This window comes from Perissodus microlepis, chromosome 22 (genome assembly GCF_051167445.1).
Source record: "Perissodus microlepis isolate ML-2025 ecotype Zambia chromosome 22, ASM5116744v1, whole genome shotgun sequence".
NCBI lineage: Eukaryota > Metazoa > Chordata > Actinopteri > Cichliformes > Cichlidae > Perissodus > Perissodus microlepis.
In genome coordinates, this window is record NC_140481.1 from 3,080,698 (window position 1) to 3,096,079 (window position 15,382).

The 15,382-nt window shown below is 41.5% G+C and overlaps 1 protein-coding gene across 5 annotated transcripts in view; it reads left to right on the forward strand.

Moving 5' to 3' along the window:
* The window catches only part of phf14 (PHD finger protein 14), a 156,076-nt gene that overhangs the window by 90,486 nt on the left and 50,208 nt on the right, over positions 1–15,382 (forward strand). For 4 of the 5 annotated variants that reach the window (XM_084918817.1, XM_084918819.1, XM_084918818.1 and 1 more), the window contains one exon: positions 6,664–6,781. In XM_084918817.1, the coding sequence (XP_084774943.1) occupies positions 6,664–6,781 (118 nt within the window). Of the gene's footprint in view, positions 1–6,663; positions 6,782–15,382 lie in introns of those variants that run through there. The other variant, XM_084918821.1, reaches the window with a different exon arrangement.

Consider the following 15,382-nt stretch of genomic DNA (forward strand, 5'->3'; position numbering starts at 1 on the left):
ACGCCTTCGATGCTTGTCCCCTCCCGGGGAAGATGGCGGTCGACTGGACCAGCGCAGACATGCTGCAGGACTGGATGTGCTGTCTACACCGGCTCTCTCTTACCCTTTACCCGCCCCTGTTGCTTGTCTTGTGTTTCTATGGTGTATTGATAGTCATGTGCTTTTTGTGCTGAGGTGTTTTTTTCTGTTATCAAACTGTTCTCCCACTAGGAGCTCAGTCTGAGTGGAGTTTTTTTTCTCCTCCTCTCACCTCATGTTATGTATTTTCGGTTTTCTTTTTTCCTATCAGCCTACCTCTCTGACATGTCTTCCCAATGTGTTGTTCGTGTAAGTCTGGTCAGAAGGTTCCTTTGTAAGTGCGCATGCGCCATTAGCGTGCTGCCTGCTGTAACCCTAATTTCCTTTGGGATTAATAAAGTATTCTGATTCTGATTCTGATTGACAATCACGCTGGCTGGGTTGGTGTGCAGTCATAGGTTTACAGAACATACAGTAGGGGGCTGAGAATGCAGTACTGCTGGGATCTGGTGCGAAGTGACAGTGGAGGCGGCCAACTTGGACGAATTGAGGCCGGTTGGTGAGGAAATCTTTGATCCAGGAGCAGGTGGCAAGGGGAATATGAATGTGGTCCAGTTTGGTGTTGAGAATGTCTGGGTCTGGGTTTATGGTGCTGAATGCTGAGCTGCAGTCCACAAAGAACATCCTCACATAGCTCTTCTTGTTCTCCAGGTGTCTCAGTGCTCTGTGAAGGGTGACGGCATCCTCCGCAGACCAATTTGCTCTGTAAGCAAACTGTTGGAGGTCGTGGGAGGGGGGGTAGACAGTCTCTGATGTGCTGAGACACTATCTGCTTGATAGCTGCAGCTACTGCTGTAGGTTCCTATGTTTTTGACTGTTAGATCTGTTAGTTTGTGTTAAACTGACATTTTTATAGTTAATTACATTACACTACATGAAAAGTGTCATTTGGATGTGCTTCCTCTGCATAGGATTCCTCATATTGAAATAATTAATGTCGGTGCCAATGTTGTGCTCTTAGAGATGTAGACTGTGCTTGTGTTGCTCAACATTTAGTGTAAACTTCTGAAATTACCCAAATATAGAGCTTTCTTTTGCTGAAAAGTGTAATGAAGCTTATTTTGCTATCCATAGAGAAATGGAAATTAAAAACTGCTGCACTGTCACACATACAGAAAGGGGAAAAAAAGTACATCAGTAAGCGGTGCTTTAATTCAGAGATCTTCCGCATAATGCACAACAAATATTACAAAAAGTGCACTCAAGTAGAGTAATTAGCGAAGCATCTGTGCAGTCGTTGCAGGCTTGCTAAAGAGCCCTCCTGTGAATTTGAAAGGCCTTCAAGGGTCTCCAGCAGCGAAACTGAAGAATTTTCCCGTTCCTTTTTTCCTTAGTTGGAGATTCATGTGAAATCAATTGGCAGTTTGTGTGCAACAATAGGAATGTGCTCATTAGTGGAGCCCACACACTTTGGTCATTTGTCTTCTGTTCACTAGGGGGCTGGAGGGTACTTTAAATTCTCATTGTTTCCCTAGCAGATAGGCCAGCTCAGCTCATCGCACAGACTCTGTGTGTGTGTGTGTGTGTTTGTGTGTGTGAATGTGAGAGACAGAGAGATCCACCTGCTTTGGCATATTTGTGCTAATGTGCAGCAGTTGTTATCTTATGTCTCTACAAATCAAAAGATTCCAATTATCTGTGACAATAAAATTTCTTCTATGGTTTTAGTCAATCTAAATGGGCTAATGTTTAAATACCACAGTGTGTATTGCACCTGTTTCATGGGTTTTCTGGTCTTGTGCAAGAGGGCAACATTCCATAAATTTAAATGCTTATTAAAGTTTGGTAAGTCTCTATGTAATCCAATGCAGATGCTATTACAACTCAATCATCTCAATCATCCAGGAAGGGAAATCCCAAAAGGTTGATTCTGTTCATCTGGGGGTAGAGTTTTCAATGTCCCACTGAAAACGCTACGTCCAGATGAATATCATCCAAAACCCAAGACTCCTTCTGATGCCTCTTACATGTCAAACTTGGTACTGGTACACAGTAACACCAGAACTCTCTATGAGGTAGGCATATCATTGTCAAAGTCTATAAGAGATGCCTATTAATGTAAATACAGAGGGTTTATAAGGTGCATACCACTGGTTACACTCAAAAACAGGAAATCTAGATTCGATTTTGCCAGAAAACCTGAAAGAGCCTGCACAGTTGTGGAAAAAACTGATCTCTAAGACATTATCGTTTAGTAAATCTGATTGCTCTAGGGTTGCACCTAAAACTGTCAACATTTTCCTAAGATTTTTAGGATCGAGTAGAATAATCTCAGTTTTGTCTGAATTTAGAAAATATTGACAGGTGTCCCAGCCCTGTAGGTAAATCAGGTAGCAAAATGAAATGTCAGCTCCACTACCAGCAACAGGCTGAGATATCTATCATCTTGTATTCCTCTAATAAGTCATTAACCTTTTTTTCCCCCTTGTGGACACATGAGTGTGGTCCTCACCAACATCCCAGGCACCAACACCCCGAACAACCATATATAAAAAAAGGTATTTAAACATTAGGCACTTTAGTTTTACTAAAACCATAGCAGAAATTTAATTGTCACAGATAATTGGCATCTTTTGATTTGTAAGGTGATGAATAATAAGAGTTTCAGTCAGGTTTCAGAACTCATCTCTGTACAGAAACAGTGTTAGTGAAAGTTACTAATGACCTTTGTATAGCCTGTGACAGTGGACTCATCACTGTGCTTGTCCTGCTAGATACTATTTTGTTAGATACTGCTAGATGTCACGGCTTGCGGGGACAGACCGTGTGTGAGTGAGTGAGGAGATAAAACTGAGTTTAAACGAATAATGAACCTTTATTATGGCTGATGTCATTGAGTCCAAACAAGGCACAAAGCACAGTGGCGAAACAGAACTAGAACTAAACTGGGAAACTAATACTGAGATACAACTATGAAAACTCAGAAGACTATGCCGAAGAACTCTGACTATAAATACAAAGACTAAGACTGTGACAGCTATGGCTATGAAGACATGGGGGGTGGTAACACAGACAACGCGACAGGGAACAAGTGGAAACACAGAAAAAATACACAAGGGATGATCATGGAAAGTGGAAACAGCTGAAACAAATGCACATAATGACGCGACGGGGGAAGTGTACACTAAGCACAGAACATGAAACAAAACCCTTCAAAATAAACCGGAAACATGACAGGATGCCTACATGGCACGAGCTTGACAAACAGATATGAAACATGACAGCTTAAGACATGAACCAACAAGTTATGGAGCTGTTGTTGAGGGACCAGGAGAGGTTCTCTGCAAGGTGGACACCAAGGAATTTTGTGGTCTTGACGACTTCCACAGAGGATCCATTGATGTTCAGTGGACAGTGATCTCTCCGTGCTCTCCTGAAGTCGACAATCATGTCTTTTGTTTTGTCCACGTTCAGAGACAGGTTGTTGACTCTACACCAGTCTGTTAGCTGTTGCAACTCCTCTCTGTATGCTGACTCATCACCACAGTCCTCAGCTCTTGCTGATGAGAGCAGCACGGTCGTTTCATCGGCAAACTTGATAATGTGGTTCAAACTGTGCATTTCTGCACAGTCGTGAGTCCAGGATCCAGTTGCAGAGGAAAACTGACTGGGGGAAGAGGTGCTGAGGGATGATTGTGTTGAATGCTGAACTGAAATCTATGATCTGATGAAATTTTATACACAGTCCGACATGCAGTGAAATGCTTATTGTTGTGCAATTCCCAACCAAATACAAGAATAAACTGAAATTAAAAATCAAGTATAATATTAAAGTTAAAAATCAAAATTAAAAAGGTATGCAAATCAGCAGTGTGCAGATTGACAGTGAATAGTCAAAAACAGTTATTGAGTATATTATTGAAGTAAATTGTTTTATTAAGTGCATGTACAGTGATGTGATATGAGAGAAACCAGATCAGGCGTACATTATTTTGTGATGGTGTGTAGACATATTTAGAGAGTCCAGTCCTACACCTGGTTCAGGGCCCATATAGCCTGGAGGAAGAAGCTCCTCCTCATTCTCTGTGTGTTGCCCTTAAGTGAGTGGAAGCGCTTCCCTGACCTCAACAGTGCGAAGACTACCTTGTTGTTATGGGAGAAGTCTTTCATGCACCACTTGGTGTAAATAGACTGCAGGTCAGGAAGCACTGAGCGAATGATGCGTTCGGCAGAGTGCACCAATCCTTGGAGAGATCATCTATCCTGCTTGGTGCTGTTCCCATACCAGGTGCAGATATTTCCCGTCAGGATGCTCTGGATGGTGCATGAGTAGAGTTTTTGAGCACCTTCAGAGGTAGGTGGAAGTCTCTGAGTCATCTGAGGAAGAAGAGATGCTGCCGGGCTTTCCTCACCAGAGTGTTAATGTGACAGGACCACAAAAGGTCCTGTGTGATGTGAACACCCAGGTATCTGAAATTGTCTGCTCTCTCCACTGGCACACCACTGATATATAGTGCCTCGTAATTTCTCACCTGCTTTGTGCTCCTTGGATTTGCTGATGTTTAAGAGAAGGTTATTCTCCAGGCTTTATTATCCAGGTGGATGAGAGCCCAGATGTAGGGTGGTGGCAATGGCATCATCTGTTGATTGGTGAACTGGAGTGGGTCCAGTGTGGGTGGCAGCAGGGTCTTAATGTGCCTCTAGAAGCACTTCATCATGATGGGTGTCTTGATTGTAGGGCTGTAGGGCGATATGGCCTAAAATCCATACTGCGGTATAATTTGAAGCATGTGCAGTAAGGACATATATCGCGATATATTCTTCTGTATATATATGTCAAAATGACTGAACAGTATAGCATGCCATTTTAAGAACACTTATTGTGCAAAACCTTTCTTTAATTTTTTTTAATCTTAATCTTTTACATATTAAAAATTACAAAACTTATCAAATAATTTTTAAGATGTAACAGATGTTTTTCCAAACAATGTAACACAAAACTCTTAAATAACAAATAAAAATGAAGATAAATGCACAAAGATTTTTGAATAAAAAAATATCGGTAAAACACAAAATTCTAAACTGTTTAAAATAAAGTGTAAAATGTGCCTTTAGAAAAGGCTTGGAAAAAATCAGTCTGCGGGTGTGTAGGGCCACCTTTTTTCTTTCCACTTGAATGACTGGGCATTTGTGGAAGGTGCAGTTTTTGGTTTTCCTCATATTCCAAAACGTGCTTCATTTTGAGGTTGTAAAACCAATTACTTGTATTCCCTCTCTTCGCTATTACTGTCATCTGGCATAATTTGCAGATGATATTTTTCTGCTCAACTTCTGACAGCTTAAACCCAAACCAGGTCCATATCACCGACGTCGCACTGGTCTTCTTTATGAGCACTCCCTCCTCCTCCCCCACCTGTAAGCTCCATGCTAGCTTGCAGCCGCTGCGATGCTTTCGACCAAAACAGGCACAGCCTGATGACCTCATAAACATGCACTATCGCGGTAGCGCGGTATAGTCAAAATCTCTATCTTTGGCCAGATTCATATCGTTTCTACTGTATACTGTTTATACCGCCCAAACATAGTTGATTACCACATTGTACACAGCTGCCCCTCGAGCCCGCTGCATCACCCCTCCCCTGCAGTGGAGCCAGAGACCACACCTCTGCCTCAAACATCTACAGGGTTTAGCTAGTAAGCTACCAATAATGGTGACTTAATGGTGATTAGCTATGTGAGGAAAGAGTCTACACAGCATTGCCCAGCCCCTCCGCTCCCCAGCTGTAGCCTATCCAAGCTGTCAAAGGGCAAGGGATGGGGTTCATCCTGGACAGGTTGCCAGTCTGTCTGTGTTAGCCCTGTTACAATCTTTCAAGTTTACATTCATTGTCTCTGAACTGTAGGAATAAGCTAGGATACAGGAGAGAACTCGCGTAAGCACAGGCAGAACACACAAATTCTACACAGAAAGGTCCAAGATGGCCACCAGATGTGAGTCCATAACCCCCTTGCTATGAGGCAACAGTGGTAACCATTGTACCGTTGTGCTGCCCAGTTAACTACTGGTTAAGGAAACTAAATTAATTAATGAGGTTTTGGAGTTTAAGTTGCTGTATCTCTATAATTTGAACAGAACCATGTTACCACTTTACAATCTTTATGTTAAATTAATTTCACTGTGATTCTAACCCAAGATTTCTATGCATGTGAACATTTAATTTTCTAAAAAAGAAAAAAATATGTTCATAAATCAACTATTAATTTTATTGTTTATTTCAGTTTTGGTTTGAAAAGCTGCAATTGAATATATGTCTTCTCTGTGAAACATACTCTAAAAGTTATTTGACCCCTTTTGCTTCACCAGAGGGCTTATATTCCAGCTCCTTAGGATTTTACAGGCACTACTGGCACTACCAAGGCCTGTATTTATCTGAACACTGATATGAACCACTGGGCAGACAATGATTGTGTAAGGTCAAGGGAATGGAGTGATTAGAGGATATTTGGAATACATTAACAAAGTTCACTCACTGACACCTGCCTTGTCATCATCCATCACTGTTGAACTGGCCTCATCATTAAAGGACTACTCAGGCTTTAAGTGTCTGGGACATAACGTGTGCACCCCCTTTGTCTGCATCTCAGGTGTGACGAGTGTCGACTCTGCTATCACTTTGGGTGTCTGGACCCTCCACTGAAGAAATCACCCAAGCAGACCGGATATGGCTGGATCTGCCAGGAGTGTGACACATCCTCATCTAAAGTGAGTGTGCATACAGTCTATGTGTATAACTCAGAAAGAAACTTGAGGACTGTTGTTAGTTACAGTTCAGAGGTACTATAACTTCATTTTAACTACTACTTCTTTTTGACAGTAACATAAAAACTCATAAAATAAAACATTTATCTACAAGTAAGTGGCAGTTCTTCCACTAACGTGTGACTTCCATTATAATATTCTTAAATGATTTCCTTTAAATCACTGCCCCAGTTAAAAAATTCACATCAAACTAAATAATTCCAAATACAAAAACAAAAATGTGCTTTTACTTTGACATTTTAAATACAAAGTAAAAGTGTTTGTAAGCTGGTGAATACTAGTTTATCAATGTTATTTTTAAATTGTTGTTTAGACCTTCTGTGTTTAGGTTTTTAAGAACCAATACATAAATTACTCAATGATTCACATTTCATATTCTAGCACATTCAGCAAGTGTAGCAGGGTGTTATGGCTGTAGCTCAGGCGGTAAAGCAGCTCACCTGCTAATCGGAAGGTTTGGTGTTTGTTCACCGTCTGATCCAGTCTGCATGCCAAATATCCTGGGGCAAGAAATTGCTGCTCTCCGATGCATCCATCAGAGTATGAATGTGTGTATATATACACACATTCACAGAAATAAGTGCTCGTGTGAATGGGTGAATGAGGCAAGTTGTGTAAAGCACTTTGAATGCTCAGAATAGAAAAGTGCTATATAAGAACCAGTCCATTTATCGTTATTATTTAGCAGGGCAATCACAACCTAGGTGGTGAAGTGGGTTGTCCAAAGTCACAGTACCCACCGAAATCCAGATTTTTCCTGAATGAGTAGGATAGCAAAGAAATTTGCTGAAGTGTTATGATTGAAAATGCTGACAGGTTGCAATTAAATGGATATAGAAAGCAGTGAATATAGTTTGAATCCGTCCTGTTGTTGATGCTTTTTGTAGTAACATTATTAAATATTGTTATTATATTAATCCTGCTCTTGCTCTTGACAAAGGCGGTCACACTTTTCTCCTCTCCTCCTCCTCCTCTCCCTTAGCTTCCCTGCTTAGCCTCTTATGTCCTTGTCTAGTCTCGTGTTTTTTGTATTACTTTTCCCTGGAACACTCTCTCACAGTCTGTTCTCTAAAACCTAAAAGAGGAATTATGGATTGGATCAACTGGTCCCTAAATGCAATTGACACCCCTTTCTCAACGAGAAGTTTGGGCTCGGGTGAGCCTGAGTGCTGAAGATATCTACCTATTCAGAACCATGGTAACAGGGTTCTGGCTGATCGGAGCTGGCTTGGCCCTGACTTATCGAAGAATTAAGAAAGCGTAACCGGCTGTTCAAACCCCCACAAGGCTGCCCGCTGGGATTGGAACGATGGGAAGAGGCGTGAGTTTCTCAAAATGGGCTCATTGAGTCAGCACGGATACGATTTTGGAAAGGCTACGGCTGCTGTGAATACTCAGAATAAGATCTCTGACTGCAGACTGGATACATCTCGGAAGGGCTCGCTCGGAATAACATCTCTGGGCGCAAATTGGATGACATCTCGGGGAGGCACACTGCCGTGAGTTCTCAGAATCGGCTCCTCGAGCACAAGAAATGACAACATCACAGAACGCAAGTATGGCGAAACTCGCGGCTCTCCAACGGGAGATTGAGAGACCAGTGTTGGACTGTAGAACTGCTTTGAAATTCATATGAGCTGTTCGCACTAAAGTAAAAAGCACCATCACTTATGCGGATACCCCTTTGGCGCCAGCTGCGGTCTCAAGGCTGGAGCTGAACAACAACACCCTGATAACGACTGTGTTTAGCCTGTTCCTTCCCATTCCATGCAAGGCCACCTGGATTGGCTGGAAGACTGTTTACTTAGCCTGGCAGGGCGAAGGACACTGTCTCAGCTGAACTCTGGACACGCACACACATACATATACACTGATATGCACACACTCATCCCCCCTCCCTTTCCAAACGCCTTCGACGCTTATTCCCTTCCGATGCTGACGGTGGATCAAGGAGACCAGCGCACAGGCTGCAGGCCCGGATGTACTGTCTAATTCGGCTGTCTCTCACCCTTTACCACCCCTGTTGCTTGTCATGTGTTTCTTTGGTGTATTAAGAGTTTTTTCATGTGCTATGTGCAGAGGTGTTTTTTTTCTGTTCTAAAACTGATCTCCCTGTTGGAGCTCAGTCTGGGGGAGTTATTTTTTCTCCTTATCTTTCCTCATGTGGTGCATTTTCCATTGTTATACCTCTCTGACCTGTCTTCCCCATGTGATGTTTTGTGTAATGTATGTATGGTCGGAGGGTAAGATGGCGCCGCCATTGCGTGCAATAGGTCGGCAGCCTTATGAAATTTCCCCTTGTGGGACTAATAAAGGTATATCAAATTAATTAATTAATATTCAAGTATATGCAGATTGAAAAACTGTTGATAACTTACTCATGCAGAATAAACTGATTATAGGCCATTCTTTCATACATTTTAAAAAGTCGCTCTCATATTAATTAATCATTTATACAGTATGATTTTCATCATTGAGCGGTCCCTTTGTCAACTGTGCGTTGTCAGGGTTAGAGTAATTTATAGTTATAAACATCAGCATGAGAACTCCTGTTTCCCTACTCACTGTCGGGATAGTTCAGTGAAACCTCTATTCTTCCACTTGAAGTAAAATCAGGTACATCCTAAAGATAAAGTTAGCACAAAGGTAAGGAAATTGTGTTTGTCGATTATTTTTTTTGCTGTAAATCACAGTAAATCTTATATGTTTGGAAAGCCTGTTTATTTCCCTTTAAATTGTGCCATAGTTAATGGTGTTTTTTCTATAGTACTTAACTTTTACATGGAGAAAGTAAAGCTGTTGGTGATATGTGGATGACACCTGGGTCACCATCAATGTTCACATCAACTCAGTGGATAGAAACAGTTCACCAGGGAAGAAATGAAGGATAATAGCTGTTTCTGGACTGCACTGTGCACATTAAGAAGGATGAGGGTCTAAACATTGAAGTGTATTGAAGTCCACAAAGGCAGACCAGTACCTGCTCTTTGATTTCCACCACCCTCTGGAACACAAGACTGGGATAATCAGGACCCTCCAACACCAGGCAGATAAAGTTTCCTGTAAGGCAAAAGGGAAGGAAAAGGAACACACCCTTTTAAAGAAAGCTCTCAAAACGTGTTGTTATTCCAACTGGGCCATTATCAAATTGGAAAAGATGCACAGGAAAGAGGGTCACACCAACTAGGGAGAAACAGAATGACAAACGGAAGAACACTGTCATTCCTTATGTAGCAGTTTATCAGAGAAACTCAAGAGAATTTTCTCCAAGCATGGCATGGCGTTTAATGGGTGCAACTCACATGATCAACCCTGCTCTTCAACCCACAAATGCATTTTCCTGAAAAATGTGGCACCATTTCATGGGAAACAACTAACGAAATATAAAATGCATTACCAAGAAGAATTGTTAGAACAAACATCAACCAAACACAAATTTCCTTATTTTCTATACTAAGTTTGTATATGTTTAATATACATTTATGAATTATCACAATGAGATTATCCCAAATATTTTGGTTTAGATTTTGTCTAGTTGTTTGTTTGTACGGAATAATATTGCATTGCATATGTTTGACAGCCTCTCGAACTAATTAATAAGTACATCTGAATTTTCATATCTTTCAAATCTACTCTGGAGTTCTACTAAACTTTTTTATGGAGCAAATACTTCCTTAATGATTCTGTTGCAGAGGTAGGGAATTATAAAGGCCATAGTGGAAACACTGAATCTCACACACAAGACACACAGTTAATCCATCAACTTACTCCTACTACACTCCATAGAAAAAGGTTTTGTTGAGTGTTTGTGTATGGATGAATTGGGCTTATCGTGCAAAAGCACTTGGCGTGATCAGCAAGAGTAGAAAGCACTTTTTAATTACCGATAATATCAGTGATACTAACGTGATTCTGGTTCCATTCAAAAGAATTCTTTACAACAACCAGTCCTGTTTCCAACACCTGAAGTACTTCTACTTGGGGGAAAAAAGTGATACAATTCTTGCCTCTTAATTACCTTTACCTTTTAAAGCCACTGCAGTTACTACGGTCTAAAAAACACTCGTATACAAAATAAATTTACTGAAATAGACTGTCTAGCATTAAGAAGAGCTAAATTAGAGTGATTAAGTGGAATAAAATACCAAGCTGATTTGATGATCAGCCTTGTGAATTAAGACATAATTCTATTCTTAACTGCAGATGATTTCTTTAGACAGAAATGACAGTTGAGAGCCAAACTTCTGTGTGGGGTTAGGGTTAGATTTGAATGATCAGTGAGAGGTTGAATCATTTCATCCTAATTATTTAGACAGTAAGTCAAAATAATCAAAAGCAGAATTTCAGAGAGTTTCATATTGTATGAGCAAAGCTAAATTGATTGTCAAAAGACTCAGTGTATATGAAATGAAAGTTTTCTTTTCTTCAGTTATCTTTTTTTGCCTAGATTAGTCATTTTTCAGAAGCTAATGTATCTCTGTTGTTTTAACATTTTTCAATGCTTTCCCCAACCACAACATGCTGATTATAAAGAAGACATAAACTAACTAATGGTTAGTTTAGAACAATCAAATAGGAGAACCTCTAGGCCAATAGCAGGGCCGCATTTCATGGTAACAAAAGTACTGATATGACAAAGTAATACAAGCATTTTTTCCTCTATTATGTTAGCAAGGAAAGAACACTTGTATTTAGCGTCTGTTCAAAGCATTGTTCATAACAATCTGTTCCTTTCTGCTTTGGAAAGTAACTCATCAGTATACAACAGGCTACGTGGTTTCTGATTTTGAAGGATTTTTACTATTCACTTTGAATTCATCGGGCCCGGTGAAGAGGCTTGGTTAAGCAACAAATGGATGAAAGAAACCACGTGTGTGCCATTTCTGATATTGCAGGGTCTACATTTGAGAGGCATTTAAGAATGTGACATTTTTGAGAAAGTATGGTGTACAGACCTTTTCAGGTGCAAGGTGCTCAGAGTGTCTCAGTAATAGCAAGTGTGGGGAGATAATTGACTCCACTAAGGGCAGCTAAAAAGCACTCTGAGATGAGAGCTGTATTTAAGGAAAGTTTTATTATCTGCTTTAAAATGCCAAGTCATGCACTATTTTTGCCTGTGGGGGGAAAATGATTCTTAAATGCCAGCATTAAGTGCAGAATATTACCTGATCAGTGCAGTCGAGATTCAGCTAGATGAGCAAGATATAGGGGGTTAGGCAACCCCTCTGCTTGACAGTCTGGTACAAAAACCGGTGTAAAAAGCTATTCACCCACCCTCCATCCCGCTTTCAATATGAGCAGGAATTTGTGAGTGGATGGGAGAAGCAGCGTCTGTAAAAAAAAAAAAAAAAAAAAAAAAAAAAAAACTAGGTACACCCTATGATGCAATAATATGTGGAACCACCTTTACTAGCAATAAGTATTTTCTGTATGGCTTTATCAGTGTCTTACATTGTTGTAGAGAAATTTTGCCACACTGTTCTTTACAACATTGATGCTTGAGGGCATTCGCAGCTGTGATAATTTCCTTCCACAGCATTTTAATCAAGTTGAGGTCTAGACTTTGACTGGGCCATTGCCATTGTTTACTGTCCTTGCCTCAGTGTTAAAAATATCAGAGTTTTCTTAGGGGGTTAAAACAAACTATTAACAATTTGCAGATCTCCTTTGACTAGGCCACTCCAAAGTCTTTATTTTGTTTTTCTTAAGCCATTCAGAGGTGGACTTGCTGGTGTATTTTAGATCATTTTCCTGCAGCAAAACCCAAGTGCACTTCAGCTTGAGGTCACAAACAGATGGCCTACGTTCTCTTCAGGACATTTGTGGTTCCATTTACTACAGAAATTCTTTTAGGTCTTGGGCAGCAAAACAGCCTCACACCATCACACTACCGTCACCATATTTTACTGTTGGCATGATGTTCCTTTTCTGAAATGCTGTGTTACTTTAATGCCAAAAGTCTAACTTGTGCCTTGTCACTCCACGTAGTATTTTCCCAAAAGTCTTGGGTATCATCAAGACCTTTATGTTGCTAAGCAAAAGCAACATAACAGTATGTCAAGTTCATGGAGGAGGTCATAAAAAAGGGTGATGCAGAGGAAGTCCACGATGATGGGAAGGAGGGCGAAAAATGGTGCATACCTCATCACGGTGTATTCCATGACAAGAAGCCAGGCAAACTGCGTGTGGTGTTCGACTGCTCTGCCAAGTACCAGGGAACCAGTCTGGACAATCATCTGCTCACTGATCCTGACCTGATGAACAATCTCAACGTCGTACTCCTTCGCTTCCGGTTGCACTCCACTGCATTGATGTGCAACATAGAGAAAATGTTTCACCAATTTCATGTGAGGAAGTCGGACCAGTATTACCTGCGCTTCTTTGGTGGAAGAAAGGAGATCTCGGTGCACAGCCCCAAGATGAGGGTGCATATCTTTGGCGCAGCCTCATCGCTTGGTTGTGCAAACTACGGATTGAAGCATTTGGCAACAGAAAATAAAGACCGATACCCATTAAGCTCTCAGTTCATTCATGTTGACGATGGAGTCATAAGTACAGACAGCTCAGAGAAGGCTATTAAGTTGGCAGAAGAAGCCAGAAGACTTTGTGCCCTGGGTGGTTGAATCAGACTGCCTGAAGATCAGCACCAATCTTAAGGAACAGCCTGCAACGCGTCGAGGCATATTGTCCATTGTTGCATCCCTGTACGATCCCTTGGGTCTCGTAGCCCCCTTTTTGCTCATTGGAAAGGAAGTGCTGCAGCAGATGTGCTGTCATGGAACATGTTGGGACGACCCTCTAACCAATGAACTTCGCCCATGGTGGGAGAAATGGAAAAATGACCTCAACAACTTGGAGAAATAAATATACCCTGAAGTTCCGCACCAGCAGATTTCGAAAAGGTTATCAAACATGAGTTACATCACCGTCCAACCGGTTATGGACAGTGTTCATATCTGAGGCTTAGCAACGAAGAAGGAGACATTCTCTGTGCACTAGTCATGGCCAAATCTCGTGTGGCCCAACAAAGGTCACCACAATCCCAAGATAAGAGTTGACGGCTGCAGTCATCTCTGTGAAAACCAGCAATGTTTTGAAGGAAGAATTTGGATATGCGGACATTGAAGAGCATTTTTGGACTGATTCAAAGGTTGTACTAGGGCACATCAATAACGAGGCTCGACGTTTTCACACATTTGTAGCCATCCGTATCCAGAAGATACATCTCTACACGTATCAAAGGCAATGGAGATGCGTCCCTACCGACCAGAATCCTGCGGATCGTGCTTCTAGAGGTTGTTTTGTCAATGAGCTAATATCATCGAACTGGTTTACCGGCCCTGCATTTCTATGGTAAAGGGGAGTTGACCTCTCGGAAGAGGTGGCTCCGGGAACTGTCAGTCGGAGATCCAGAAGTTAAGGAAACACGGACTCTAAACACGGAAACTGTAGAACAAGATTCTCTTACCTATTGGCTGACAAAGTTCTCGTCCTGGACTCGTGCCGTTTGTGCAGTGGCTGGCATTCTTCGAAGGATCAACAAGGATAAGTCAAATGGTCTCTCTGCAGTGCAGGAAAGAGAAGAAGCAGAGTGCCTCATTATCAAAATCTGCAGAGACAAACATACTCGGAGGAAGTGCAGCTTTTGAAGAAAGGTTGTCAGCTGCCACCTCATAACAAGCTACATTGCCTCAACCCCTTCTTGGACAGCGATGGTGTGATTAAGGTTGGAGGTAGACTCTGTGATTCAAGTCTTCCTCTCTCAGTCAAACACCCTACCATCATTCCAAAGGAACATCATGTTACAAGGATGATCATAGCATACTGTCATGAAGAAGTCAAGCATCAAGGCAAGGGGATGACTCTCAGTATGATCAGGACAAGGGGTTACTGGATATCAGGAATTGGTAGGACGGTTGCATCTTATCTTCGCCAATGTGTAGTTTGTCGAAAGCTTCAGAGACAGACAGAAGAACAGAAAATGGCCAATTTCCCTCCAGAGCGAGTAAATTCATCTCCACCCTTTACCTGCTGTGGAATGGATTGCTTTGGACCCTTCTATAGCAAGCAAGGACATAGTGTGCAAAAACAATACAGTCTCCTTTTCACCTGCTTCTCCTATTATTGAAATGCTGGAGGACCTATCTACAGACGCATTCATAATTGGACTGCGCTGCTTCATTGCTATAAGTGGAGCCGTGCGCCAGATCAAATCTGACCAAGGCAGTAATTTCTTAGGAGCCAAGAATGAACTGCAGGAAGCCCTCATGGAACTAGATGGTGATAAACTGACTAACTTCCTTTCTAAGAAGCAGTGTGACTTCATCCTAAATGCTGCTGGTTCAAGTCATGTTGGTGGAGTGTGGGAGCGTCAAATTAGAACAGTCAGGAGTGTTCTCAACACGACCCTTGCACTCTCACCTAAAAACCTACCTGATGCTTCCCTCCAAGCATTCTTCTATGAAGCAATGACGATAGTTAACAGTCGTCCTCTCACTGTCGAAAACCTACATGATCCCAACAGTCGTGAGCCACTGACACCAA